The sequence below is a fragment of the Mustela lutreola genome, chromosome 13, assembly GCF_030435805.1.
Source record: "Mustela lutreola isolate mMusLut2 chromosome 13, mMusLut2.pri, whole genome shotgun sequence".
Classification (NCBI taxonomy): domain Eukaryota; kingdom Metazoa; phylum Chordata; class Mammalia; order Carnivora; family Mustelidae; genus Mustela; species Mustela lutreola.
In genome coordinates, this window is record NC_081302.1 from 55,672,296 (window position 1) to 55,699,512 (window position 27,217).

Consider the following 27,217-nt stretch of genomic DNA (forward strand, 5'->3'; position numbering starts at 1 on the left):
CGCAGTCCCGGCCCCGGCAGCTGACCCGGCTGGCTCCGGCTAGAGGGCTCTGGTTCCTGTTTCTCTTGCCTCAGTCGTGCGGCGTAGGACGGTCTCGACGGGCTGCGCTGACCCGGAACTGCTGAGGCGGCCGCGGGGGCCGGCGCTGGGCTCTTCTCGGGCTTTCCCCCGGCGCCTCTCCGTACCCAGCCCTCTTCTCCGCTCGCCCCTCCCTGCAGGTCGCCGGCCTGGCGCAGCCCGGTTCTCCGCAGCCGCTGGGCCCCAGCCGTCGTGCCCACGTCTGGCGGGGCGCCCGTGGTGGGTCGGCGGTGAGGTGGGTGAGGTGGTCCAGGCGCTGCAGCGGCGGAGTCGCGGGTCAGGCTTAGAACTCCAGGTGCCAAGGTCGTGGCTTCCGGGTTCCGTCCAGGCTCCAGGTGGGGGGTCGGGAGGTGGCGGCGCCCGGGCGTCTCCGAGCTTGCAGAAGCCTGGAGGGTGCAAGCCGAGGCGGAGCGCCCACAGGCGGGACGGGGAAATCTGCCTGCGCTGGGCATCGGTGGGGTCAGAAAGTCTCAAGGGGGCGGGGAGGAGGCGGTGGAGGCGCCCGGGCTGGTGGAGACCAAGCACGGGATCGGGAGGAGGACAGATACTTTTGGTGGCATTTCCCAAGGCAGAAGGGAGGATGGTTGTCACTCCCCTCGCTTCTCTCAGTGTTTTTCAAACCTGGCGAGATGAACTTCAGTGGGAGCCCAGTACCGTCCGGAGTGGAGGTTGGGAGTGGCTGCAGGAGAAAAGAGCCCTGGGCGGCGGGGTTCACCACCCAAGGCGGCTCCTGAAGAGAAACCGACTCTCTGGGCTGGGAGGGGAGAAGATCTGCGCCGGGCGGGGGCCAGGGACGGAGTAAGGAAGCAGGTGGGCAGTAACGTCTGTTCCAAATCCTAGAGTGCTGTGTAAATCCTAGAATCGTTTCAGCTTTTACAGATTATGCTGAGTGAAATAAGTCAAGCAGAGAGTCAAGTATCATATGGTTTCATTTATTTGTGGAGCATAACAAATAGCATGGAGGACAAGGGGAGTTAGGAGAACGGAGTTGGGGGAAATTGGAAGGGGAAGTGAACCATGAGAGACTATGGATTCTGAAAAACAATCTGAGGGGTTTGAAGTGGCGGGGGGGGGGGTGTAGGAGGTTGGGGGAACCAGGTGGTGGGTATTAGAGAGGGCACGGATTGCATGGAGCACTGGGTGTGATGCAAAAATAAGAAATACTGTTATGCTGAAAATAAATTTAAAAAGTTTTTTTTTTAAAGATTTTTTTTATTTTTATTTATTTGACAGAACACAAGTAGGCAGAGAGGCAGGCAGAGAGAGAGGAGGAAGCAGGCTCCCTGCTGAGCAGAGAGCCCGATGCGGGACTCAATCCCAGGACCCTGAGATCATGACCTGAGCCGAAGGCAGCGGCTTAACCCACTGAGCCACCCAGGCGCCCAAAAAAGTTTTTTAAAAAACCCGTAAATTTTAGATGTGGCTCCATTAACCTATTGAAGGCCCCGATATTTCATATGAAGGGGTGTGAACTAACATGCCTGTCATGTCAGGATTAATGATACACATATACCATAATTTGACACCCTGTAATTAAAAAGCAGGACTTTGTCTAAGTTAAGTAATTCCCTACTTAAAATTTGCTGTATGGAAAAACATCACACACACACACACACACACACACACACACACACAGGAACTGTTGCTCGACTGGAAAGATGTACAAATCACTTTCACAAATGGTTCCATGTTCATGGTTCTGTTAGGACAAATAATGGACTAGCTTTTCTTGGAGTCATCTATATCTATTTTTTTATGTTTTTAGATCGGTAAAACTTTTTTTTTTTTTAAACATAGGTACAAACTTGTAACTATGAGAAGGTTGATATAATTTTGCATTCTTAGACTAATTTTTCTTTGTAGGTGATTTCTTAGGAGGCACAGAAATCTTTGAAGGGCCTTGTACCCTCCTGAAGGATGGCAGAAGCAGTGTTGGTTGATTTCTTTGGTTTGAAATTTAACTCTCAGAAAAACAGTCATCAGGCATTACTAAAGACATTGAATGCTGTCAGATACCACCATGCTGCCAAAGCCAAGTTTCTTTGTATAATATGTTGCAGTAACATCAGCTGTGAAAGGGATGGTGCACATAATCACTGTGAATTAGAAGCAAGCAATGGATTATCAACTCTCTTGAGAGGATTTGAGACTGTTAGCAATCCTAGTATGGCTGCCTCTTTGTATACTATTAAGCAAAAAATTGATGAAAAAAATTTGACCAGCATTAAAGTAATTGTACCCACGCACCGGAAGACATTACTGAAGGCTTTTATTGATCAGCTCTTCACCGATGTTTACAGTTTTGAGTTTGAAGACTTACAGGTGACTTCGAGGGGAGATCCTTTGAAACAATCCACTGAAATAAACATGATCACAGCTCAAGAAGTAGAAGCAATCCAGAATGAAATTCAAACATATTTGAGAAGCCTGCCAGCACTGAGAGGAGAGTTAACCATTATCACATCTCCTTTAATCTCAGGTGTGTTAAACACTCTGTTGTTTCTGCTGTATACATGAAAAACTAGTCTTTCTTTAGAGGTTGTTCACCTTTTTCCTCCTCCTTTCTTTCATAGACTATAGGTTTATTATTCACTGACATCAGTTGCAACGTGGGAGTGTGAGGGATGTCAAGGGATACCAAGGGATAGTCCCTTCAATGCCACCCTTAACAAATAAATTTGCTTTATGCAAATTGTTTTAAGACAAATTCCCCAGCCTTCCTTTAAAATGAGATTTATGACCCTAAGCATCTCCTATTTAGAAATTCTGATACTTTAACTCATTGGCACGTTCACAGAAGAATGAAATTTTAAAATGTGAATCTTACTTCTTGGTTAAATGATATTTACTTTGGGCTATATGCTGTTAGGAATAACAAAGACAAATGGGACAGAAGATACTCTTTGAAGAGCAATAATCCCATGGGGAAGGTAAAGCAAACATAAAGCCATATATAACAGAACACATGAGGTACACAGTGCTGAAGAAATTGGAAGCTAGAAAAACATGCAGCTTGAGGTGATCAGGGAGAGTCTTGCTGAGACACTGGGCTTGAGCATTTTATAGTCTTTTGTATAGCATATTTTTACTTTCGTTACTTCTATTCAGCAGATATTTTCTTACACGGATTTACTACAAGAACAGGTGGAATATCCTACATCCCAACTCTTAGCTCATTCAATCTCTTCAGTAGTTCCAAAAGGAGAGATCCCAAGGTCGTTGTTCAAGAAAATCTGCGTAGGTTGGGAAATGCTGTAGGATTTAATGTGGAGAAATTTTACCGAATAAAGGTAAAATTTTGTTTCATGTTTTGGACGATCTAAAATATATTCTTGACGGTGCTAATGACTACATGGACTTTAAACAAGCTATTTAACTTTTGCATCTGGTATTTTATCTAAAATTTTAGGATAATGATATGGTTGTTTTTCTTGGATCTATACACTAGAGCCTAAAAATCAGTTCTTCATAGATATATTTCACGGGAAGCTTCTTGCATCTAAAAGTACAGTTAATTCTTATAGTACCACTGCCCTTTTTGGTTTAGAAAGAAGATTCCAGAATGGTGCGAGAGAAAGGCCATTATTTTCTAAATTAACATTAGGAGGAACTAGGATCACTATTGATATCTTGTTTGTTATAGAATTCTAGCTTTATTTGGGTCAGGAAAAGTAAGAATATCTTTAATTTGGTAATTAACTTCTTTTCATAAATAGTACTTTATCGAAACTGCTGCAAGGAGATATTTACCCATCTCTAATAGGAGATGTTTGTGATGGACTGTATTAAATTGTTAAGTGTTCAAGTCTGTTTTCCTTTGAATAAAATTTATAGAGATTATAATGCCAAAAGTTAAATGACAAGTAAATTTGGTATTTTACTATCGAAGTGATGTTTTTAATGCTTGCTAGTAATATTAAACTGGTTATATAATTTCGTACAAAATGAGTATTTTCAGAAAAAGCTTATGGATCAGAAATTCTACTTTCAAAATATTTTTATCACACATCTTTGGTATTAGACTGATCATGCCAATGACGTCTGGATTATGGGAAGGAAGGAACCTGAATCTTATGATGGAATCACCACAAATCAGAGGGGAGTCACAATAGCAGCTCTTGGTGCTGACTGTATACCAATTGTTTTTGCTGATCCTGTCAGAAAATCATGTGGTGTTGCTCACGCTGGTAAGTGTACTTAATTAAGCATTTAGGATTTTACCAGTTTTGTAGTATAGGAAAAGTTATAATTTCTTTCTAGTGGGAAAGACAGTTAATTACTTTACAGCTATTAAATATAAAATAGAAGTAGAGCCAGCATACTTTTATTATAGGAACAAATAAAAGCAGTACTTAAGTCAAATTACATGAATCAGAGTAGAATTCCCAAAGGAAGCAGTACCCTGACTGATTTGGGAGGAATTTGCAGGACTTGACTAGGTGCCAGGGTTTCTCAGCAGGGTTGCTTTTAACATTTTGGGCAAGATAATCTTATATTGTAGTTTGCTTGGCTTTCAAAATTCCGAATGCCAGTAGCACCCCAGTTGTAATAACAACAACAACAACAGCAAAAAGCACCTCCATGCTTTTCAGAACACTTCAGAGGGAGAGGAAGTGGTACTGGCTCTTGTTGAGAACTTTTAAAGTCTAGGCAATGGGGACCAAGAAGATAAGGTATGTTGGAGAAAGGTATTCATGAGGATGAAGGTGCAGCAGCATATATGTAAAGGTATGGAGGTAAGAAGCAAGATATGTTTAGAAAACTGCATTTAGCTTAATATGTTATAGTCTAGTGCCTTTAAATATTATCTAAAGAACAAAGGATTTTTGTTGTTGTGTTAAGGTTATGGAATTTTGTTTTCTGAAGGTATTTTATTTTATTTTATTTTATTTTTTTTTTTTAAAGATTTTATTTATTTGTCAGAGAGAGAGAGCGGGAGAACACAAGCAGGCAGAGAGGCAGGCAGAGGCAGAGAGAGAAGCAGGCTCCCCGCTGAGCAAGGAGCCTGATGTGGGACTCGATCCCAGGACCCTGGGATCATAACCAGAGCCAAAGGCAGCATCTTAACCAACTGAGCCACCCAGGCGTCCCTGAAGGTATTTTAAAGTGCTATTTAGATTATCCTGTGGCCATGGCTTTGTAAAATGAGGGATGATCTTTGGTATTTCTTTCTGCTTGTAAATCTATTGTGCTTTTTAGACAAAAAAATAAGAAGGTGGCATATTTTCTTCTGATCTAGCTAAAGTTATGGGATTGGATGACTAGTAGTCACATTTATGATTTGACATTGTCAAAAAGTTATTTGAGTCTTCGATTTTGGATATAAAAAGAGAATCTTATTTGTTACTTCTTAGGTTTTGAAACATTATTTTTAAATATCAAAGATTAAAGCTGTCAAAATGAGTGCTTGCTTCAGCAGCACATATACTAAAGCTGTCAAAATGAAACACTCTTAAATAAAGTTAAAAGTCTGACATTTTCTGATTTTAAAACTTGTTATAAAAATATATAAAAAAAGAACCCAGAAATAAACCCTTGCATATATGATCAAAAGGTTTTTAAAAAGGTACCTGGACTATACAGTGGGGAAAGGACAGTCTCTTCGACAAATAGTACTGAGAAAAGTGGATATTTACATTCAAAAGAGTGATGTTAGATATTTATCTTACATTGTATATAAAAATTAACTCAAAACAGGTTAAAGACCTAAATGTAAGAGCTAAATCTATAAAACCAAAAGCACAAGAAACAAGAGTAGAGACAGATAAATTGAAATTCATCAAAACTAATAAACTGCATCAAAGGACACAGACAACAAAGTTAAAAGGCAGCCCATGGAATGGAAGAAAATACTTGCAATTCATATATCTGATAAGGAGTTTATGTCCAGAATATATAAAGAATCTACAACTCAACAAAAAAATCAATAACCCAGTTAAAAATGGGCATAGGGCCTGAACAGACATTTTTCCAAACATGATAAGCAAATGGCCAACAAGCAAGTGATGAAAAAATGCTTAATGCCACTAATAATTAGGAAAATGCGCATCACAACTATAATGAGATATCACCTAACCCATTAGGATAGCTAATATTAAAAAAAGAAATAAAAAGAAAATAGCAAATGGTGAAGATGTGGAAGAATTAGAACTCTGATGCACAATTGGTGGGAATGTAAAATGGTGCAGCTGCTATAAAAAATAGTATGGTGGTTCCTCAAAAATTTTAAAATACAATTACCATATGATTCAGCAGTTCTACTTCTGGGTATATATCCAAAAGAACAAAAGCACACCTGTGCATATAGCAGAGTTATCCATAATAGCAAAGAGGTGGAAGCAATACAAGTTTCCATAGATGGATGAATGGATAAGCAAAATGTGATAAATGCATACAGTGGAATATTATTTAGCATTGGAAAGGAAGGAAATCCTTACACCTGAATGAGGACTTTGAGGACATTATGTTAAATGTAGGAAGTCAGTCACAAGAGATACTGTAAGATTCCACTTACATGAGGTATCTAAAGTAGTCAAATTCATAGACACAGTGGAATGGTGGGTACCATGGGCTGGGGCAAAGTGGTGATGGGGAATTGTTATTTAATGAGTTTCCGTTTTGCAAGATGACAAAGTTATAGAACTTGGTTGCACAACAATGTGAATATATTTAACACTACTGAAGTATACACTTAAAAGGAGTTAAAATGGTAAATTTAATGATATGTATATTTCCTCCCCCCAAGTTTAAAAAAAGTGTCTAAAAAAAGTGAAGGAGAGAGAGAAGACTTATAAGGTATAATCCCACTGGAAACTGAAAGTATAGAATATTTTTAAAGGAAGCGGAAGGGACCTCCCATTACATATTTCTCCCATGTCAGGTGGTTTGCATAGTGTACCTCATTTAAAAACCAGTGTTTTAGGGGTGTCTGAGTGGCTCAGTCAGTTAAATGTCTGCCTTAGGCTCAGGTCATGATCCCAAGGTTCTGCTTCTCCCTCTCCTCTCCACTCTGCTCTCTCTCTCTCTCTCTCTCTCTCTCAAATGAATAAATAAATAAAATCTTTTAAAAAATAAGAAAAATAAAAACCGGTGTTTTTGTTAATTGGTTATTTAGCTTAATTAATTGATCTTGTGATTCATTGCTATTTCTGGACTTTGAAAAATATGCAAACTAACTCTGCTCATTTTTAAGTTAGAGATAAATTAAGGTGAAATGCTATGTTTCAACTTCCCTTATCTCTTTTTCTTCCTATTTACCAGGTTGGAGGGGTACTTTGCTAGGTGTTGCTATGGCTACAGTGAATGCTATGATCACAGAATATGGGTGTAATTTGGAAGACATTATTGTTGTACTGGGACCTTCAGTAGGACCTTGCTGTTTTACTCTGCCAAAGGAATCAGCAAAGGAATTTCATAATCTTGATCCTGAATGTGTACGGTTATTTGATTCACCAAATCCTTACATTGACATTCGTAAAGCCACCAGGTATGTTTGATTTCATTCCAAAACTGCAAGTTTAGTTATTGCTTATTGTTTCTAAAATGAAAATAATTTTAGACAACAATTAGTAACTCCAAGAAAAATTGAGGTGGCAGATAAATAGGTAGCTGACATACGTATTTTATACAAAAACGTATTTTGATTATTAAATCTATTCTCATTTAAGTTTGACTAACAGAAATTTTCTTGTTATCTCTTATTGACTTAAAAGTGCAGGAAGCTATTATTTGAGTTTTGAGAGATATACTTAAACTTCATATAGAAAAGTTGTCATGTGCTTCATAGTCTTTCTTCAGCTGAAATCTGTAATGTAATAAACTATCAGGAAGATGATATTTTAAAGATTTTATTTATTTATTTGACAGACAGAGATCACAAGTAGACACAGAGGCAGGCAGAGAGAGAGGTAGAAGCAGGCTCCCCGCTGAGCAAGAGAAAATTGGGCTCGATCCCAGGACCCTGGGATCATGACCTGAGCCGAAGGCAGAGGCTTTAACCCACTGAGCCACCCAGGCGCCCCAGGAAGATGATATTTTAAAATTATCTTTATTCTTTAGCTAGAGGAATATATTTCTTAGCAAAAGTGTTAGATAATATAAGCACATAGTCACTCTCAAGCTTTCTATGGTCCCTTTCAATTTTGAATTATGAAGTTTTGCTATTAAAAGCCATTATTTGTTATTTTTAAAAAAGAAAATTGTCTGATTTTAATTGTGTTTCTATTCTAGTCAACAAAACGTTGCACAGATTCTGCCTCATTTAGCATATAGAAAGGATTGAAATTGATTGTTAAAATGTGACTTGTGGAATTAAAATCACTAATTAATATTCATATTTCATATTGTAAAGTATTTATGGAGAAGCAATTTCTCTGTGAAAATCTGTTAATAGGAGGACAAGAGGTGGGAGGGCCAAAAGACCAAAAAGCATCTCTGTCTGAATCAGGTGAATCTTGTCTACAAATATCCTTGTAACTTTAGATGTTTCTTCTAAATAAGTACTTGATTTTGTTTATAAAATTCTGGACCCAGGTCATGTCTGCAGGACAATATAGAAAGTTTTATAGTTCGTATGTAAACTTAAGTGATTAATGGTTATAAAATCTTCCAAATTCCTGACTTGTTCATGTTTTGTATCTGAAAACCAATTTCATTGTTCCAAGCAAATCTTTCCCAGAATTCTTTTACACCAATATTCATATGTATGTATTTTTTACTGCTTTGGCTAGGTAAAATAAACACTTGGTATCTTTGAAAAATCTTTATCCTAAGGATTCTTCTAGAACAGGGAGGAATTCTACCACAGAATATTCAAGACCTGAACCAAGATCTTGACCTCTGTACGTCCTGCCATCCTGACAAGTTTTTCTCCCATGTCCGAGATGGCCTTAATTTTGGTACACAGATTGGCTTCATATCAATTAGAGAATGAGGTAACAGCGGGTTCTTCCTCTTCCTTTACCTCTTTTCTTTCTCCTCTTTCCAGCTTTCCTTCCCCTCATTTTAAAAAATAATTGATTATATTTAACTTTGTCCCTTTATTCTTGTAGGAAGAATTAAGTTTCTATTTTTAGTGAGACAGTAGAGGTAGAAGAGTTAATTTTTTTTTTTTTTTAGAAGAGTTAATTTTTAGGGACATACTCTAATATAAAGAATAGCTGCTCCTTTTCCTACTTAAGTAAACAGGCCACCATATAAATATACAAATAAAATAATTTATTTTAAAAATCCTGCATGTATACCATTTATCTCCTATGTACTTGATATCAGTATATTTCCTATCATAACATCTTTAAAACTTTATTTTTTATTCTTTTGATTTTTGAGAAGAAATCTTTGCATAAAGATTCTAAATTCTAGAATAATAAAAAGTCCTCACATATCAAACTGACATGGTTTTCAACTAGATTTGCAACTGATTATCTGTAGCAGGGGTTGGCCAAATTTCTTTAAAGGTGAGATAGTAAATATTTTTAGGCTTTGTGGTACATACAGTCTCCGTCTCAAACTACTTAGCTTTGCCATTGTAGAGCAAAAGCAGACAGTAACAACACAAAATGAGTATGACCGTGTTTCAGTAAAACTTTATTTTTAAAAAACAGATGTGGGGCCAGGCAGGTTTGGCCTACAGGCTATAATTTGCTGATACATGATCTATAGTCTTAGAGTAAAACTGAGTATAATTTCATTAAATTAGTATTTATTTCAGATTTTTTAAAGAGTTATACAAAAATATTTCATGACAGTGAGTTAGTGCTGACCCTTTAGCATATATCTACTTTTCTTTAAGTTTACTCTTAACTTAAGTAATGTTATTTTTAAGCTTCACGATGTCTTTAACTCTTTAATATACAAAAGACTTTAGCAGACCTAATGATCCTTATCTGGATATTGTAATAGCACTAGTAAGTGTCTTACATTTCTTTTCTATGTATTTTTACAGATACTTGACTGGATTTTTATGCAACTGTTTCCTGCCTCCTTCTCAACTGACTACAAGAGGGAAATTTAGCTGTTTGATTTACTTAAAACCGATGGATTAAATGGATAATTCATCTTTTAGGTATATTTTCAGTATTAATCCAAAGCCAAATGAGTTTCATTTGATTCCAGCAAAATCTAGATGAAGATTATTCTTTAGGTTTGTTCTGTTTGTTATATAAATCAGTAATAGGGCTGTTCAGTTCAGTATTTACTGGGTATACCCTATTTGTCAGGCATTGTATGAAGAATATCTGAATTAAAGTGGGTTAGACCTTTTCACCTTTAGTCTAATGCAGTGAAGGAGATAAACACTTATAATACTTAAATTTAATTTTGATAGCAGCAGAAGAGTACAGAAGAAGGAAGGTTATGGAAAGTGCCATAGAGAATATGATGTATCATATGGGCCCAAAAGATGCACAGGCTTTTGATAAATGAAGAATAGCCGTAACAGATAGAGGGAATACCATGAACTAGGGCTATGAAATTGAAAGTGTAAACCATGTTCTAGAGAGAAAAGGGTGTAGGCAGAAGTTACTAGAAAAACAGGTTGGAAAGAGATTAGTCTCAAATGCCATGTCAAAGAGTGTAGGGTTGATTTTCCAGGTAAAGAATAAACACAAAAAACAGGGTAGTGTTTTTATTTCCTTAGCATCATTTGTAACAGGATGGATTTAAATTGTGAGAGACCAAAGCAGAAAGATGTATTTACATGGAGGCTTAAGTGGGTAGGAAAAGAATAAATGAAACAAGATGGGATTGGGAGGGAGACAAACCATAAGTGACTCTTAATCTCACAAAACAAACTGAGGGTTGCTGGGGGGAGGGGGTTTGGGAGAAGGGGGTGGGATTATGGACATTGGGGAGGGTATGTGCTTTGGTGAGTGCTGTGAAGTGTGTAAACCTGGTGATTCACACACCTGTGCCCCTGGGGATAAAAATATATGTTTATAAAAAATAAAAAATTAATTTTAAAAAATAAATAAATAAAATAAGATCAAACAAACAAAAAAAAAGAGGCAAAATATTTTTAAAAAGAAACAATGAAGGCAGTGGAAATTAAGATGGACCAGACATAGAGCCCATAGATCCTCTTAATAGATAACAAAGATGACAGCTATGGAGGGGAGAAATTACTGATGACTCTAAGCTTTCTGCTTGGTTGTCTATCAAGAACAGCAACAAACGGAAGGAAGATGTTTGGGAAAAGGGAGAATAGTGAGTTTGACATGCAGACTGAAGTATATCCAGTGGATATATTTGGTCAATGACTAGAAATACAGACGTCACATCTTGGTGGGAGCTGGTAGAAAGATACAGATTTAGAAGCTGGCTGTGCAGAGATGAGGCCCAAGTTTGCCGGAGTAGGCTGAATCATCTAGGCAGAACTACACAGTGAGAAAAAAGGACGTTCAAGGGTGAAACCTCATACAACATGTACATTTGAAGAACAAGAAGCTGAACAAGTTTAAAAAAAAAAAAAAAAGATGAATCATCAGAAATAAGGGGAAAAAAGCAGAGTATACTTATTTTGAATAAAGAAGCCAGTATGAATGTGAGAGGTACTTGGAATTTCCAGAGATACAAGGTACAAGAAATTTTCAGAGATAGAATAAAATGTAGAATGAGAAGGAAACCAATGGATTAACCATATCAAAGCTGTTCTACATGCAATGGTGGCAGAGTCCGATTTCAGTGCATTGAGAAGGAATATGCATAGATGTCCACTCTTCTTTAAAAGTATTTAGCAGAGAAAATAAAGCACTGGGAGCTGTGTCTCGAAGGAAGGGATTTTTTTTTTCTTTCTTTTTTGACCAGTACTTGTAAGTATATTTGTAGGCTGAAGAGAGAAGTCACGCTGTTTTCACTTGGGAGAAAATGGTGTGTCATGTAATATATGACATGTATTTTTAATATGAGTAGTTAGTTATATTGCATCTTAAAAATTTTTCTTATTTTATACACGTGGTCCTAACTGTACATGCAGTAGCATAATGGAAAATTACATTTGTTAGGTATTTACAAAGGACTTTTACATACATTACTTCATTTTACCTTTGTAGCTACTCTGAAATACATTGGTCAGTTGTACCTCTCTTTATTCAGATGAGAAAACTGAGTCTCATTGAGGTGGAGCTTAAAATCATATAATTTGTGGTAAAATAAGATTTGACCCCACATCTTGTGACTTGAAATCTCATTTCAGATTTTACAGTTAATCAGAGATATCTAAGTTGATTTTTTTTCAACTTCTTGTTAATATAATCCATTCAACCAAAATTCTGTTGAGATACTAGGGTAGGTCAAAAAAAATCCAGTTGTTATCTTTCACATGTTTAATATCTAGTACAAGGTGGCAGTCAATAAACCAGCAATTTCAATACTGTGATTTATGTTGTAAAGTTGTCACAACGTGGTACCTTGTTTAGTTGAATTCTTCTATGCAATTCGTAACTCAGTGTAAAATTGAAATAAAATACCTCATTTCTTCCAGTTGATGGAAGGCATTAAACAAAAAGCATAGGACAATAATTTCAAACTCACGCAAAAAACTTTTATGTTTAATGATAATTATAAAGATAAAGAATAATTTCACACATTTAGAAAGTATGATAATTTTCCAGTTCTTCACTGTGTATTATTTTGTTTGAAGTTTACAAATTTACAAGAGTATTAGGTGGCTGGGGTGCCTGGGTGGCTCAGTCAGTTAAGTGTCTGCCTTCTGCTCAGGTCATGATCCCCAGGGTCCTGAGATCGAGCCTTGTGTTGGGTTCCCTCTTCAACAGGGAGTCGTCTTCCTCTGCACTGCCCCCCACTCACTTGCGTGTGTGCTCTCTCTCTCTCTCAAGTAAATAAAATCTTAAAAAAAAAAAGTATTAGGTGTCTGTATTTCACTTTATGTACCAAAATATTCTAAAACCAAATAAAAATTATGTTTGATTATCTGTGATTTTAGATTATCTGCTTCACAGTATTTAACGAAAAGTTTTCTTGCCGTTTTACTGAGTAAAAAATCTTGATTCAGTAACTCAGAAACAGTATGAATAGGTTGTTAAATGATCATATCTTATTAACTCTGTAAGATCTCTGTCACTCTCAAGAATTTCTGGGACTTTGAGGGTACAGCCACAATGATAATTTTTATTTTTAGTAAGTTTTGTTTTCACTCTAAGCACTACTACTAATTGCACATAGGAACTATTGGTTGTCATTTTATTAAGAAGAGGAATTAAGTTTTTAAATTATTTTTTTTAAACTTTTTTTTAAAAGATTTTATTTATTTATTTGACAGAGAGAGAGATCACAAATAGGCAGAGAGACAGACAGAGAGAGAGATGAGGAGAAGCAGGCTCCCTGCTGAGCAGAGAGCCCAATGCGAGACTTGATCCCAGGGGCCTGGGATCATGACCAGAGCCGAAGGCAGAGGCTTAACCCACTGAGCCACCCAGGCGCCCCTAAGTTTGTAAATTAGATGAGAGTTCATGACATTCTTTTGGAGGTACTAAGTATCAAGCTGAAATTGAATTGTAACTTTAAATTGTGAATAATGGCATAGTGACTATGCCATTAGTGACATAGTGACACTATGACACTAGTGACATAGTAAATATGCTATATTCCAGTGCTTTATAAAATAAATTTAAAAAGTGATCTTTCCACTAGGAGGCAGTATTTCTACAAGTAGCTCTGTTCTGTTTCTTGACTGAAGGTTGAGCCAATCTATTCTCTGTATTTACTTATACCAAAAAAAGGGGGGACATTTAAACTTAATGAATGTATTGCTCCTACTTTATATGCAAATTTTAGTTCAAGTATATAAAATGATTTAGGAGCCCTGACCCAGCTGGAACTATCTTACTTCTTCAGAATCTCCATACTTTTTCTGTAAGTAGATCTTTTGGGGGAAAAATTCTCAGAAACTTATTCTGTGGTATATGACAAGAACATAAATAATACCCACGGATTCAAAAGCTGGAGGATAAGATGTCAATTACATATGAATTACATTATTTTATATCCCAAAGTGGATTTGATATCATTTTCACTTGGTTGTTCTAAAGTTATGCTTACAATATATCCATCCTACTTTTTATGTGAACTCTTGGAGAATGCCACCAGTCTACAGAAGTTCAGCACTTTCAAGAAAGCCCTTCTCAGTTTTCTATATGTTTGTGTGTGTGTGGGTGGATCTGAGTGTTCATGCTAAATGGCAAGCAAGAAATATGTACGTGTTGTATGGGATACATAGCCTCTTTGCCCTAAATATAAATCCACAAAAAACACATTGGATACAGTTAAATTACAGATTTCTTTCTATAAATTTTTGTAAATTGTGGGAATCATGGTTTATGTGCTTACTATGTATGTTTATGGGAACTGTAGTCTAGAGCACCTATGTTTCCATTGTAGGCAGTGTTTTTAAGCTTGTGATTTCAGAGATGGGGCAGTTGCTGCGAATAATACATTATTCTGTGCTAGATCTTTGTTTAGTGAAGGAAATAGAATCTACCAGTACTATAGATTAACACATTTAGTTTGGACACATGATAATCCATGTCTCCATGTGGAGACAAATTTTTCCTACTGTCTTTAGATGCATTTTTTTAAATGGAGAAATAAATTCTTACACTGTATTTCCTGTGTCCCTGTACCAAGTGCCTGTGGTAAACTATGTCCTTTCTATATCTGGAGCAGGCTTTTTGTTTTATTTAATTCTTAGAAGGCTGGGGTGTCCAGTTACGTATTTTATTAAACAACTAAAATTTCCAGCAGACTCTTCAGCTCAAAATGTCACATTTCTTTACAACAATAACAACAACAACAACAACAAAAAGAGTACTCTCATTTCATGAGAAACATTTGTAGAAATAGATTTGTTTGTGGTAACAATTGAGTTTTGAGTTTTTAACGTCCTCCATTTTCTTAATTCTTAGTTTTGTGTTGCACATTGCTTCAGTTTATATCTTACACATACTTTCCTATTCCTTTACTTTCCTTAGTATGTTTTACAGTTATATTTTCTTTCTCTCTTTCTTTTTTTTTTTTTTTTTTTGAGTTATATGTTCTTATCCCCCATCATCCTGGTTTTCTTTTCTTCTTTTTTTTAAAAGATTTAATTTATGGGGCGCCTGGGTGGCTCAGTGGGTTAAACCGCTGCCTTCGGCTCAGGTCATGATCTCAGTGTCCTGGGATCGAGTCCCGCATCGGGCTCTCTGCTCGGCAGGGAGCCTGCTTCCCTCTCTCTCTCTCTCTGCTTGCCTCTCCATCTACTTGTGATTTCTCTCTGTCAAATAAATAAAATCTTTAAAAAAAATAAAGATTTAATTTATTTATTTGACAGAGAGAGATCACAAGTAGGCAGAGAGGCAGGCAGAGAGAGGGGGAAGCAGGCTCCCTGCTGAGCAGAAAGCCCGATGTGGGGCTTGATCCCAGGACCCCGAGATCATGACTTGAGCCAAAGACAGAGGCTTTAACCCACTGAGCCACCCAGGGGCCTCCATCCTGGTTTTCATAATTGATGTTTCATATTCATAAGGTAACTTAATTCTTTGAATTTTATACTTTCAAATATATACTCAGACTCAGATATAAAGTTCCTTATTGGACATATCCTACGCATTCCTCAAAACAATATACTCCAGCTTACCATTTTCCCTCCAAAATTTGTTCCCCTCTCCTGTTCTGTGTCAGAGAATGAAATAATTTTCCATGAAGTAGCCCATCCAAATATCTTAGAGTTTTTCTCTAAAATAAGGTAAAGGAAAGGGGAATATTACTTTTCCTTTACCTCTTCTTTTTCTATGCTTCTTCCTTTGTAAATCTATCATCTGTTCCTCTGTCTCTATCACAACTGCCAAATAGATCATCGTGTCTCATATGCATCATTTGAGCAGGCTTCTAACTAGGCCTTCATTTAATCCCTACTTTTACTGCTATTATTGATTGTTCTAAAATCCAAATCTGGTCACATTACATCCCTCTGAATTATTTTATGGCTCTTCCACTGTCTCCAAGATAAAGACTTTTGACTTTTTAAAGTGCTATTATGATCTTACCCCTGCTTACCTTTTCAGCTTCCACCACTCCCCAGTCTATATCATATTCCAGCCATTCTACTTTTGTTGTTGTTGTTGTTGTTGTTTTTCCATTTCCTAGAATATACATAAAGCTAGGTCAGACCACAAAGGTTGGTTTGCATTCAAAGATTGACTAGAAGTCAAATTAAGTTTAAGGTTACTTTCACTTAGGTTTTCTACTAAGTTAGAAAACAAGTAGCACCAAGGACATATGATATAAACATCTAAGTTCACTCAGGTGTCCCCCTAGTTTTTTAGGGAGATATGAACAAAATTCAGTTGTCAATGAAGTATATATTCAGTGAGTAGCGTGCCAGGTCATATATAGAAGAAGCTCAGTAGTTTTTGTTCCATTAGGCAGAGTAAGGGGCCATGTTAATGTTCAAGGGTCTACTTTCTACCATATAACAAAATTTTGCTATATCTAAACACGAATTTTTTCTTTTCTTTTTTTTTTTTGCCATGTCATTGGGCTCACAGCAGGTCTTACCATTATCTTTCATAGTAGTGATTTCTCTTGCCTCCTGGCTTTGTACCTACTGCTGGCTCTGTGTGCATAGTTCTCAAACTCATTTTTCCTGAATAACACACCATTCTTTAAGGCTCAGACAAGTGGTTATCTCTTCTAGAACATTTTCCTCACTAGCATCCTGTGCATAATGTTTTATAGTCCTCAGTGTACTGATTTTTAAATGTTGGTCTGTTTACTTGTCTACTAGTAAATGTAAGCTCCATCAGAGTAAGGACCATGTCTTACTCATTTTCACATTTTTAATATCTAGCAAAGATTAACATTATAATCACTTATATCTATAGAAGGGAAAAAGGGAGGGAGAAGGGAAGGAATCTTTTAATGGTTCAACACAAAGTCCAAAGATAAAAATAATAAACCATTCTGGGGAGGGGGAGTGTGTTGTCATTTTTATCAAGTAGTTTTCTATCTTCAATATTTAGTTGTATTTAAGTAATTGTGATACATTAATGTCATTTTAAAGAAAGAATATCTGTTTTAAAGTGTTCAGCCATGTTTCTTTAAAAAAATTAGGATTTCTGGTTTCCAATTTGTGTAACAATATAAACTTTAAGTTATGGCTTTAAGATGCATGTCTTTGGGATGCCTGGGTGGCTCAGTCAGTTAAGTATCTGACTTCGGCTCAGGTCATCATCCCAGGGTCCCGGGATTGAGTCCCACTGCTTCTCCCTCTACCTACTGCTCCCCCTGCTTGTGCTCTTTCTCTCTCTCTCTAACAAATAAATAAATAAAATTGTAAATAAAATACGTATCTTCTTCTTTTTTTTTTTTTAAGATTTTATTTATTTATTTGACAGAGAGAGATCACAAGTAGGCAGAGAGGCAGGCAGAGAGAGAGAGGAGGAGGAAACAGGCTCCCTGCTGAGCAGAGAGCCCGATGCGGGACTCGATCCCAGGATCCTGAGATCATGACCTGAGCCGAAGGCAGCGGCTTAACCCACTGAGCCACCCAGGCACCCCAAAATACGTATCTTCTATGGGAATGCTGTATATTAGGGCCAATATGTATTTTGCAAACTGTTGATTTTTTTCACTCCTGTAATAATATACTTTCATATTTATTTTATATTACATAAGAGCCATGGTCCATGATGCCATGGAACTTACTTATTTACATCCTGTTAATGAAATGAATACAACCATTTAAACAAATCACTATGACAGGGACCCAGAGAGTAAAGATCAAACAGGTAGTTCTTGATGAAAATTAAATTAAATCTTGATGAAAATTAAATAGCTTTTCAATAGCGCTCTTGATATTTGAAAGTTAAATAGTAAAGTTGTTTTGTTTTCTTTGTTTTAGTAGACTCTATCTTTAGAGCAATAGTTCTCAACCTTGACTACATGAATAGAATTAACCTGGTAAACTTTTTTTTAAAAGATTTTATTTATTTATCAGAGAGAGAGAAGGGGAGAGAGCGAGCACAGGCAGACAGAATGGCAGGCAGAGGCAGAGGGAGAAGCAGGCTCCCCGCTGAGCAAGGAGCCCGATGTGGGACTCGATCCCAGGACGCTGGGATCATGACCTGAGCCGAAGGCAGCTGCTTAACCAACTGAGCCACCCACGTGTCCCAAACCTGGTAAACTTTTAAAAAACACCCCAAACCAGGGGCACCTTGTTGGCTTGTTGGTTAAACATCTGACTCTTGTGTGGGAGGCCATGGTAAGGCTTGAGACGAGGACCAAACCAGGCCCTGACTTGTGCCTTTTTAAAAGGCTTTATAGCCAAACAAAAGGCTTAGATCGATAAAGTCGAGTAGCACTGAGAAAGGGTCTGTGCTATGTGTTGGGCGCTCACCTATGAGACTTCCCACATGTTTGCTAGTCAGATAGAGACGATTTGGCTGGGGTCAGAAATTCTTGACTGGTCCTTGTTGTCCTTGCACGGGCTATAGACTACACCACTGTAAGACTGCTGTGCTTACATAAACTGTGTCTTAAGTGGCCTTGAAGTCAGTACATCTGGCACTAGAATGTCTGCTGTGGGTGCTTGGGAAATAGATAATGGGAAAGCTCGAAGGATTTTCTGTGTATCTTGCAAATTCTTTAGTAATCAGCTAAAAATAGATACTTTTCTTATGATTGTTTCTGTTAGCTATATAATGCCTTGCAGCCTGCAATAAAATTGGCACTATTGGACATCTTCCTTGGTGCTCCTCCTGCCCCCATCTCTTTGTCTCTTAATTTCTTTTCACCATCCTCTTACCCTCTCAACCCTGGTCGGTTTGTCGGCACTTGCGACACTCTTGATTTCAGTTCAGATCATGATCTCAGGCCCATGGTATCAAGCCCCATGTTGGACTCCAAGGTCTGCATGGTGGAGTCTGCTTGTGATTCTCTCTCTGCCCCACTCCCTTCTCCCCACTTGCATGCTATCTCTCTCTCAAATAAATAAATAAAATCTTTAAATAAATAACACTCAAAACCAATTCAATTAGAATGACAGGTGGTGTTAGAACCAGGCATCAGTGCATTTCAAAGCGAATTTTGAGAACCTGTGACCAGGTACTTGTATATCCTCATTTAGTTGAAGTTATTTAAATAATGATGTATTAATGTAGTATAAAGAACGTTTGCAATAGAGATCTGTCTCTTTCAGCCATGTTTTTATTTTTTGTTTTTGTTTTTGTTTTTACCCACAGTTAGACTCTCCTGTTTCCAACTTGTAGTAAAGACCCAACAAAGAAACACATTTGTACTGGGCTTCTTATCTAGAGGTGTTCATAAGTGAATGGATAAATCTCTTGATAGGAATACTGTCTAAACAACCAAGAAATAAAGCCCCAGACTAGTTTTCCTTGGACTTCTAATGTCATTACAATAGCATGAATTTTGGGGCACCTGGGTGGCTCAGTTGGTTAAACATCTGCTGCTCAGGTCATGATCTTGGGGTTCTGGGATCTAGCATCCCCAGTTGGGCTCCTAGCTCAGTAAGAAGATTCTTAAAGAGTTATCCAATGAAAAGGATATTATTGTGCCACTCCAAGCTGAACCACTAGAAAAATTCCTCCATAAACATGACCTCAATACATAAGGGATCCAACTTCCATCCATTGTCTCTCTATATCCTTATTCTTTTTTTTTTTTTTAAGATTTTATTTATGTATTTGACAGGCAGAGATCACAAGTGGGCAGAGAGAGAGAGGTGGAAGCAGGCTCCCTGCTGAGCAGAGAGCCCGATGCTGTGGAGCTCAATCCCAGGACCCTGGGATCATGACCTGAATCGAAAGTAGAGGCTTTAAACCACTGAGCCACGCAGGTGCCCCTGTATATCCCTATTCTAATAAGTTTTTTTTTTTTTTTAAGATTTTATTTATTTATTTAACAGAGAGAGAGATCACAAGTAGGCAGAGAGGCAGGCAGAGGGGGGTGGGGAGCAGGGTCCCTGCTGAGTAGAGCCCAATGCAGGGCCCGATCTCAGGACCCTGAGACCATGACCCGAACTGAAGGCCGAGGCTTAACCCGCTGAGCCACCCAGGCACCCCTCTATTCTAGTAAGTCTTTACTCACTTTCAAATGAAGGGAAACTCTAAGATTTTTATGCCAAAAATGTAATTGAGTCTAGACTTTATATCAAATCTCTTAGCACCTGGAGAACCAAGATTTGAATCTCTAATCTCTGCCTTGAGAACCCTCTTTCTGGCTTATTGTAAGTTAAGTGTCTCTGACTTGTTTTATTGGAAATTCATGGACATAAGTTTCACTAGCATTAATGAGACTTTAGTGTCTAACATGGAGGTAAGCACACTCATAATATTTTTCTCTCATTGCTGAAAGCTTCTGATAATGTTTATCAGAATACTTGGAAAATGTATATTAAAATCTAGTCCGGCATTCTAAAAGAGTGGTGATTCCGTTTGGATCACCTACGATATCTGACCTTCACTGAGCATAAACAAAGCTTTAACACAAGCATCATGGTCATAACCTCTTAGAGTCTTCCTTTGTCTTTCCCTTTATAAATGTATTGTGCGTCATGCACATTCATCCACTGGGTGGCAATATATACTCAAGAATGTATACTGTTACTAGTCCTCTATTCTACCCAGCCCCCCCCACCCGCAACTGAATTTAAGATGTCAAACTTTTTTAATCTGGAAAATAGCCATTGTATCAAATCATTAGAAACAGTTTTGTCTATATTCAAGCTCCTACCCAGAAGTGACTGCAGAGATTTTAATAATGTTAGTACTTCCTGCCATTTACTCTCAACCACATTCTCTCTCCTTCCAATATGTTCACACACACATTGACGAAATAGAAGATCCTTCATGGTCTTCTCATCCCTCACCATTTTAGAGTTATTTATAACTCACTTCTTAAACACACACATGCATTTTCTAAATTCCCCTAACCTATATTTCAGCTCTAATATTCTTAATATCCTATCTCTTATTTCTGTGGCTCTTGCATGACAATGGTCTTTTCCCTTTTTCCATATATACTTACTCAAAAAACCAAATAATATAATGTTAAGGGATTTTTATATATCATCATCTTTGGCTACCTAATTTTTTTTCTAGATGAGCATATTGAAGTCCCAATATAAAGTCAATACTATTAGTGCTGGACACGGCACTAGAGATCACCTACTTAGAGACTCTATAGACACGAGTGTTGAGACCCAGAGATCTGGTGACTTTCTAAGGTCACCCCATAAAAATATGGAGCTGTATGTTTACTCTCTTGATCCTTAGGTCAGAGCTCTTTTTCACCACAGAGCTTTGTCTCCCTTAATCATTGATTTATACATCCAACTCAGTCATCACACCACTTTAAAGAGTTGAAGCTAAAACTGAGTAAACTGCCACCAGGTGGCATAAGCCCTCAGACTGACAAGGACATTTATAGGTAGTTTGTAGGTAACCATTCAATTTCCCTTCTTAGACATTTTTTTTTTTTTTTTTTTTTTTCTGATTCAGATGATGAGAATTGGTTTGAATGTGTGGTCAGACTTATTTTCTGTTAAGGTGCTGACAATATGCTAACCTCCCAGGTACAAGTCTTTGAGTTATTTTTCTGTTTCATATCATGATTTACTCACTGACTCACTACTTATTCAAACTCTTTTCTCTCCTCACCTTTAGCCCCTTTATAAAAGCCTGCAATTTAGCAATGTCAGGAAAATACCATCTTGGGCTAGTCTCAGCCTACTTCAAGTTCACTGCTACTTCTGAGCTTTTATTCCTTTTCTTATAAAGGAAATTCCTTTTCTTGTAAACTCATCATTGACTTACCAATATTCAACAAACTTTTGAGTGGCTATTATGAAGCTGCTGATATACGAGATGCCAAATTATGTACTCTATTTGCATACCAGAATCTGCTATGACCCTTTTTACCCTTCTGAGAGTAAAGAAGATCCAGTTAGTAAAATAGGTATATGAACAAATAGACTGAAGGCAATTACCAGGTCTAATGATGACCAAAGTATCAGCCAAAGTATCAGGGGTGGTCAAGAAAGAAATTGGCCCTTGAATTAGGTCTGAAGGTAACTCAAATAGTTTAAATGCATACAGAGTCAAAGATGGCTTTATAGAATGAGAGGAAATGGCATGGTGTTTCAAAGCCTGACAATTTTAGCATGATTAGAAGCTATAATGTATATAGGTAAATGGCCAAAGTTGATATTAAAAAGGAAAGGAGGGGACCGGATTATGAGGGTCCTTGAATGACTTACAAGGAAGTTAGAACTTTATCCTTTAAGCATAAAAGTCATTACAATATTTAAGAAGGGGGATGACACAAATAGATTTGCATTTTAGAAAGATCATCCCCAGCTATATGTGGCATGGATTGGAAAAAGGTGAGAACAAATATAAAGCAAACAGTTAGGAGATGACCATTGAACCTGGGTGGGGAAGCTTAGGCCTGAACCAAGGTAAAAGCTGTGCTGAAGAAGAGGCAGGGATGAATCTGAAAGCATCACAAGAATTTGATAATATGATATTGTGATTTATAATAAGAAATATGTATTTGATCTTATCCCCCTTTCCTGGCAGAGCTCTCCTAACACCCATCGAATTTTGTAAGTGATGAGAACCAGAAAGGTATCTTTTGTTATGTTGATGAGGTTACTTTTGAAAAACTGTGTAACCAAAGGATGGGCATGGGTGCTGATGGCCAGGAGAAGGGAATGATTAGAGGGTTGGGACTTTCAGTCCCACCCCCTGACCTCAGGGGAGGGGAGAGAGGCTAGGGGCTAGAGGTTGAATAAATCACCAGTGGTCAATGACCAATGATTTAATCAATTGTGCTATTAATAAAGCCTCCATAAAACCCCCAAAGGATGGAGTTCTGAGAGCTTGCAGTTTGGTGAACACAGGGAGATTTGGAAAGAGTGGCACACTCAAAGAATGGAAGCTCCCTGCCCTTTCCCCATACCTTGTCCTATGCATCTCTTCCATCTGGCTGTTCCTGAGTCACATCATTTTATTATAAATCAGTAATCTACTAAGTAGAGGGAGTCTTGGGACCCACCAGTCTAGAGCTGATTGCAACAACCTGGACACAGGACTAGCATATAAAGTGGAGGGAGTGAGGGTGAGAATGGGAGTCGGGGGTGAAGACATTCCTGTGAGACTGAGCCCTTAGCCTGTGGAATTGGATGCTCTCTCCAGGTACTGTCAGAACTGAGTTGAGTTGTAGAACACCGAGCTGGCATCTGAGAATTGCTTGGTGGTGTGTGGGAAAATTTCTCCCCATACAAGTTGAAATTAGTTCCAGAACCTTTAGGTAAGGAATAGAATTTGAGAGCAAGGAGAAAATGCTAGATGACCACCAGGTTCCTGGCTTAGGTCACTGGGTGAATGGTGATGTCATTAAATAAGATAGAGGATACAGGAGGTCAGGCAGGTTTTAGGTGGTGGTGAATGTCTTGAGTTTACATTAGGACATATTATCTGATTATTTGCACTAATCAACCTCATACATTATTAACATATAGGCTGGGATGAAAGATCTAGGTAAGAAAAAATTCCCTTATTAAAACATTCATCAATCAATTAGTACATCAGTCAAAAATATTTTAGTTAAAAAAATTTTACTTTTATGTCTTTTATGTCTTCTAAGGAGTTAAGTGCAATTGGTATGTGGACCACACCTCCCAAGTTTTCTGCAATAGTTTCACTTTCCTACAGTACTATTTTCAACAAAGGCAATTCATTAAATATATAATTAATATGATTTAATTTTTGTGTCTTGTAAGACTTTTCTCATAAATAAGTTCATAAGTTATTAAAAGGTTTAAGGCATGAATCCTGAAAATAAGATATCTGTAGTCTAATCCAGAAGAACTCAACATCTCTTAAACATTTAGTGGTAAACTTTGGTGTTATGAAAGTTCATGGAGCATCCAGAAAATGGTTGTCATTTTTGGAAGGAGGAATTAGAGAGGGCTATAGTTAAGGTAAAACTGGAATTGCAGCAATGCTCTGAAGAATGACCAGTATCTGAAAACTTGGGCAGTGGGTGAGGAGAGCAGCATTTGGAAAGACACCAAGTTGGATATGACCTCAATCTGTTCAAGGAAGATTGAGGACCATGGCCTATCTTAGTCTGTGTTTGACTCTGCCACAGAGAGCAGCTGATAGGGTGTATGACTCCTATTCCTGCTTTCCCATGTCTATATCCTCTTCATGATTCATTTTATTATTTTTCTGAGTTATAGTGAAGATTTCTAGTTGCATGGTTTCCGTGATCTCATTTTCCATTCCCTTCCTGGCTTTTTTTCAATTTACATTTCTGCTTTTCTGGCCTTCATCCTAAAAGTTTTGCTAAATTTTATATCCCTAAGCACCTTAATTTCTATTTTGGTAATATTCCCATTCCCCTGTGAGGTCCACATGCAGCCTTTTGAGACAATGTAATTGAAATTCCCATTAGAATTAACTGTGTAATAAGAGGTATTCTTCTAGCATATTTTCAAGAGCTGTGGACAAATAAACATATGGCACTGAAAAATCCATCATGTGACAAAGATATGTATTAATGCACAGTAGACATTTGATAAATCTTGCCAAATGAATAGATTTTAGGTAATAACGTGCTAATAAAAAAAGAATAGATCTTTCCTAGTGTACACTTTGCATAGCACTTTTTACTATCAGAACAAGAAATACAGTAAGAGGCTTAAGGAATAATCAGCAAGGCCATGTTTCTTCTGGATGTGATTTCCTCTGTCTTCTCTTTCAGTCAAACCAAGTTGACTTCTAGGCTCTGAACGGAGATGAGAATCAAGGGACTGGTGTGTCAGCCCCCTTTTGTCCTTTGGGCCCTAGCCCAGGGATCTGTATGAAGCATATCAAAACAACAGTCCAAGTGGCTGATGTCCAGTTCAGCTATTTGTTTACAAAAAAGGAGTTCTGAATGCTTTGAAAACAGTTTGTTCTTTAAACTTTGTGAGCATTCCTTTTACAATTTATTTATACTGTTTAGTGAACAATCTACTGATATCTCTGTTAGAGCAAAATTAAAATTCAGTTAGGCTCACTTTGATGGTTGATCATAAATTCTAGATTAGCAAAGTCCAAATTAATGAGATTTAATTATCTAAATAGGTATATGTATATATGTATATGTGATATATGTGATAGCAATTTGGAACTGGAAGGAAACATAAAGAAGAATTCTATTTAAAGCTTACATTTTACAGATGAAGAGATTTGTGACTGGTAAATTGTTCTTTCTTCTTGTACTCAAGAGACTAGTTCTATATTTAAACCCAATCCAGAAATAGTCTCTTTACAGATATAATTTGCTACGATTCCATGACTCTCTGAAGAACAGGTTACGTGTTATGTAATGCTCTTATTTTTATTAGCTGTGTCTTATCTCCTGTAGATATATAGGCACTTTGAAGGTAGAAATTTTGTTTTATTCATCTTTGCATTGTTCCACAACACCTACCCCAGCACATCCCACATTTGATACTGTATTGAACGCGAAGCTATCTGCAGGCAGCTGTGATCCTGCACTGAAATTAAGGAAACAGGCATTAAGGTGGTAGGTCTCCTGTGGGCTTAGCACATTTTCTTTTGCTTCAGAACATCGGATAGTTTCCCTGGATAACCTTGTTTACTATTTAGAGGCCTGCAGTCTATGCTCTTCACCTGATCATCATAAAGCTGTCCTTATATTCAGGCCCTCCCATCCCATTGTCTCCCCACCCTAAAACTAGTATCTGCATTGGACTGGACTGGATTTGCCATTCCCTGGTTTGAACACAAATTAGAACTACTACCACTGTATAGGGCCTCCTTCTTGTGCCCTTCAGCTCATCCTCCTTCATCCTGGAATGCTGAGTGTAACTCAGGCATCCTGCTGTAATCCCACTCTGAGAGTTAAAGCTATTGCTTGTCTATCACTGTTGCATAAAATAAATCGGTGTTGAACGTTCTGAAAGAAAGAATTTTGTCATTAATTATTCACTTAATAAATATTTATTGAGTACCTAATATATATCATACTACATGCTATTTGGGTGCTAGAGATACAAGGAACAAGATCAAATCCCTGCCCTCCATGGAGTTTACGTTCTAGTCTAGAAGGAACACGATAAGAAAATAAATAAGTAGATATATAATATAAAGTCGCTGCTAAAAAGTAAGTGGGGAAAGAGAATAGAAAATGACATCATTAATCAAAATAACTAACATGAAGGAAATGCAAATCAAAACCACGATAAACCTTCACCTCATGCTTGTCAGAATGGCTATTATCAAGAAGACAACTGTTGGCCAGGATGTGGAAAAAGAGAGCCTTGTGCACCGTTGGTGGGAATATAAATTGGTACAGCCCCTGTGAAGAACAGTACAGAGGGTCCTCAAAAAATTAAAAATAGAGCCACCAAAACTGACTGGTTAAAGCTGCAAGTGAGATGCCAGTGACCATGGGGCCTAAGAACAGTCTCAGCCAAGCTACTTCTACCACATGAAGATGGGATTTGTGATGGGCTGAGCAGCGGGCATCATGGCTGGGATGCTCTTCTACACCTTTTCCTGTCTCAGGATCTGAATGCAGGATCGGGAGCTGATGTGTGTCATTGGGAAAACCACGAAGAGTGGTGACACCTTTGACACATTCACAGCCATCGGGATGGGTATCTGATGCTAATCAGGGCAGTGGTTGCCTACTACATCTACCCCTTCCTGTCAGTCCCAGCTCATGCACTATAATAAAACAAAAGTCTTTGAGTAGTTGAAAAAAAAAAAATAGAGCCACCATATGTTCCAGCAATTCTACTTCTGGGTGTTTATTTGAAGAAAACAAAGATATTAATTTGAAAAGAGAAATATACCTCTATGTTCATTGCAGCATTATTTATGATAGCCAAGATATGAAAACAACCTAAGTGTCTATCAATGTATGACACAATCCACACACAGTGGAATATGACTCAGCCGTAAAAAGAAGGAAATTCTGCTATTTGCATCGGTATGGATGGGCCTCAAGGGCATTATGCTACGTGAAATAAGTCAGATAGAGAAAGACAAATACCATATGATCTCATTTATATGTGGAATCTAAAAAAAGCAACTCCCCTCCC

The 27,217-nt window shown here is 37.6% G+C and overlaps 2 protein-coding genes and 1 pseudogene across 6 annotated transcripts in view; 2 read left to right on the forward strand and 1 right to left on the reverse strand.

Annotated features, from left to right (window-relative positions):
- Positions 1–680, reverse strand: part of CCDC122 (coiled-coil domain containing 122) — a 43,267-nt gene extending 42,587 nt beyond the window's left edge. For 3 of the 4 annotated variants that reach the window (XM_059143823.1, XM_059143824.1, XM_059143825.1), the window contains exon 1: positions 26–680. In XM_059143823.1, coding sequence (XP_058999806.1) covers positions 26–530 — 505 coding nt within the window. In that variant the 5' untranslated portion in view covers positions 531–680. The remainder of the gene's footprint in view (positions 1–25) is intronic. The other variant, XM_059143826.1, reaches the window with a different exon arrangement.
- LACC1 (laccase domain containing 1) lies at positions 176–12,560 on the forward strand. Of its 2 annotated transcripts, none has more exons than XM_059143828.1 (7): positions 176–313; positions 1,942–2,557; positions 3,187–3,368; positions 4,100–4,265; positions 7,339–7,564; positions 8,851–9,011; positions 10,022–12,560. In XM_059143828.1, the coding sequence occupies exons 2-6, from the start codon at positions 1,996–1,998 to the stop codon at positions 9,008–9,010; spliced, it is 1,296 nt and encodes a 431-aa protein (XP_058999811.1). In that variant the 5' UTR covers positions 176–313; positions 1,942–1,995; the 3' UTR covers position 9,011; positions 10,022–12,560. The 2 variants fall into 2 exon arrangements, with proteins under 2 accessions (XP_058999811.1, XP_058999812.1); XM_059143829.1 differs by having other exon boundaries at positions 3,190–3,368.
- A 13,988-nt stretch (positions 12,561–26,548) lies between these two features.
- LOC131814107 (reactive oxygen species modulator 1-like) lies at positions 26,549–26,778 on the forward strand (annotated as a pseudogene).
- Positions 26,779–27,217: the final 439 nt, after the last annotated feature.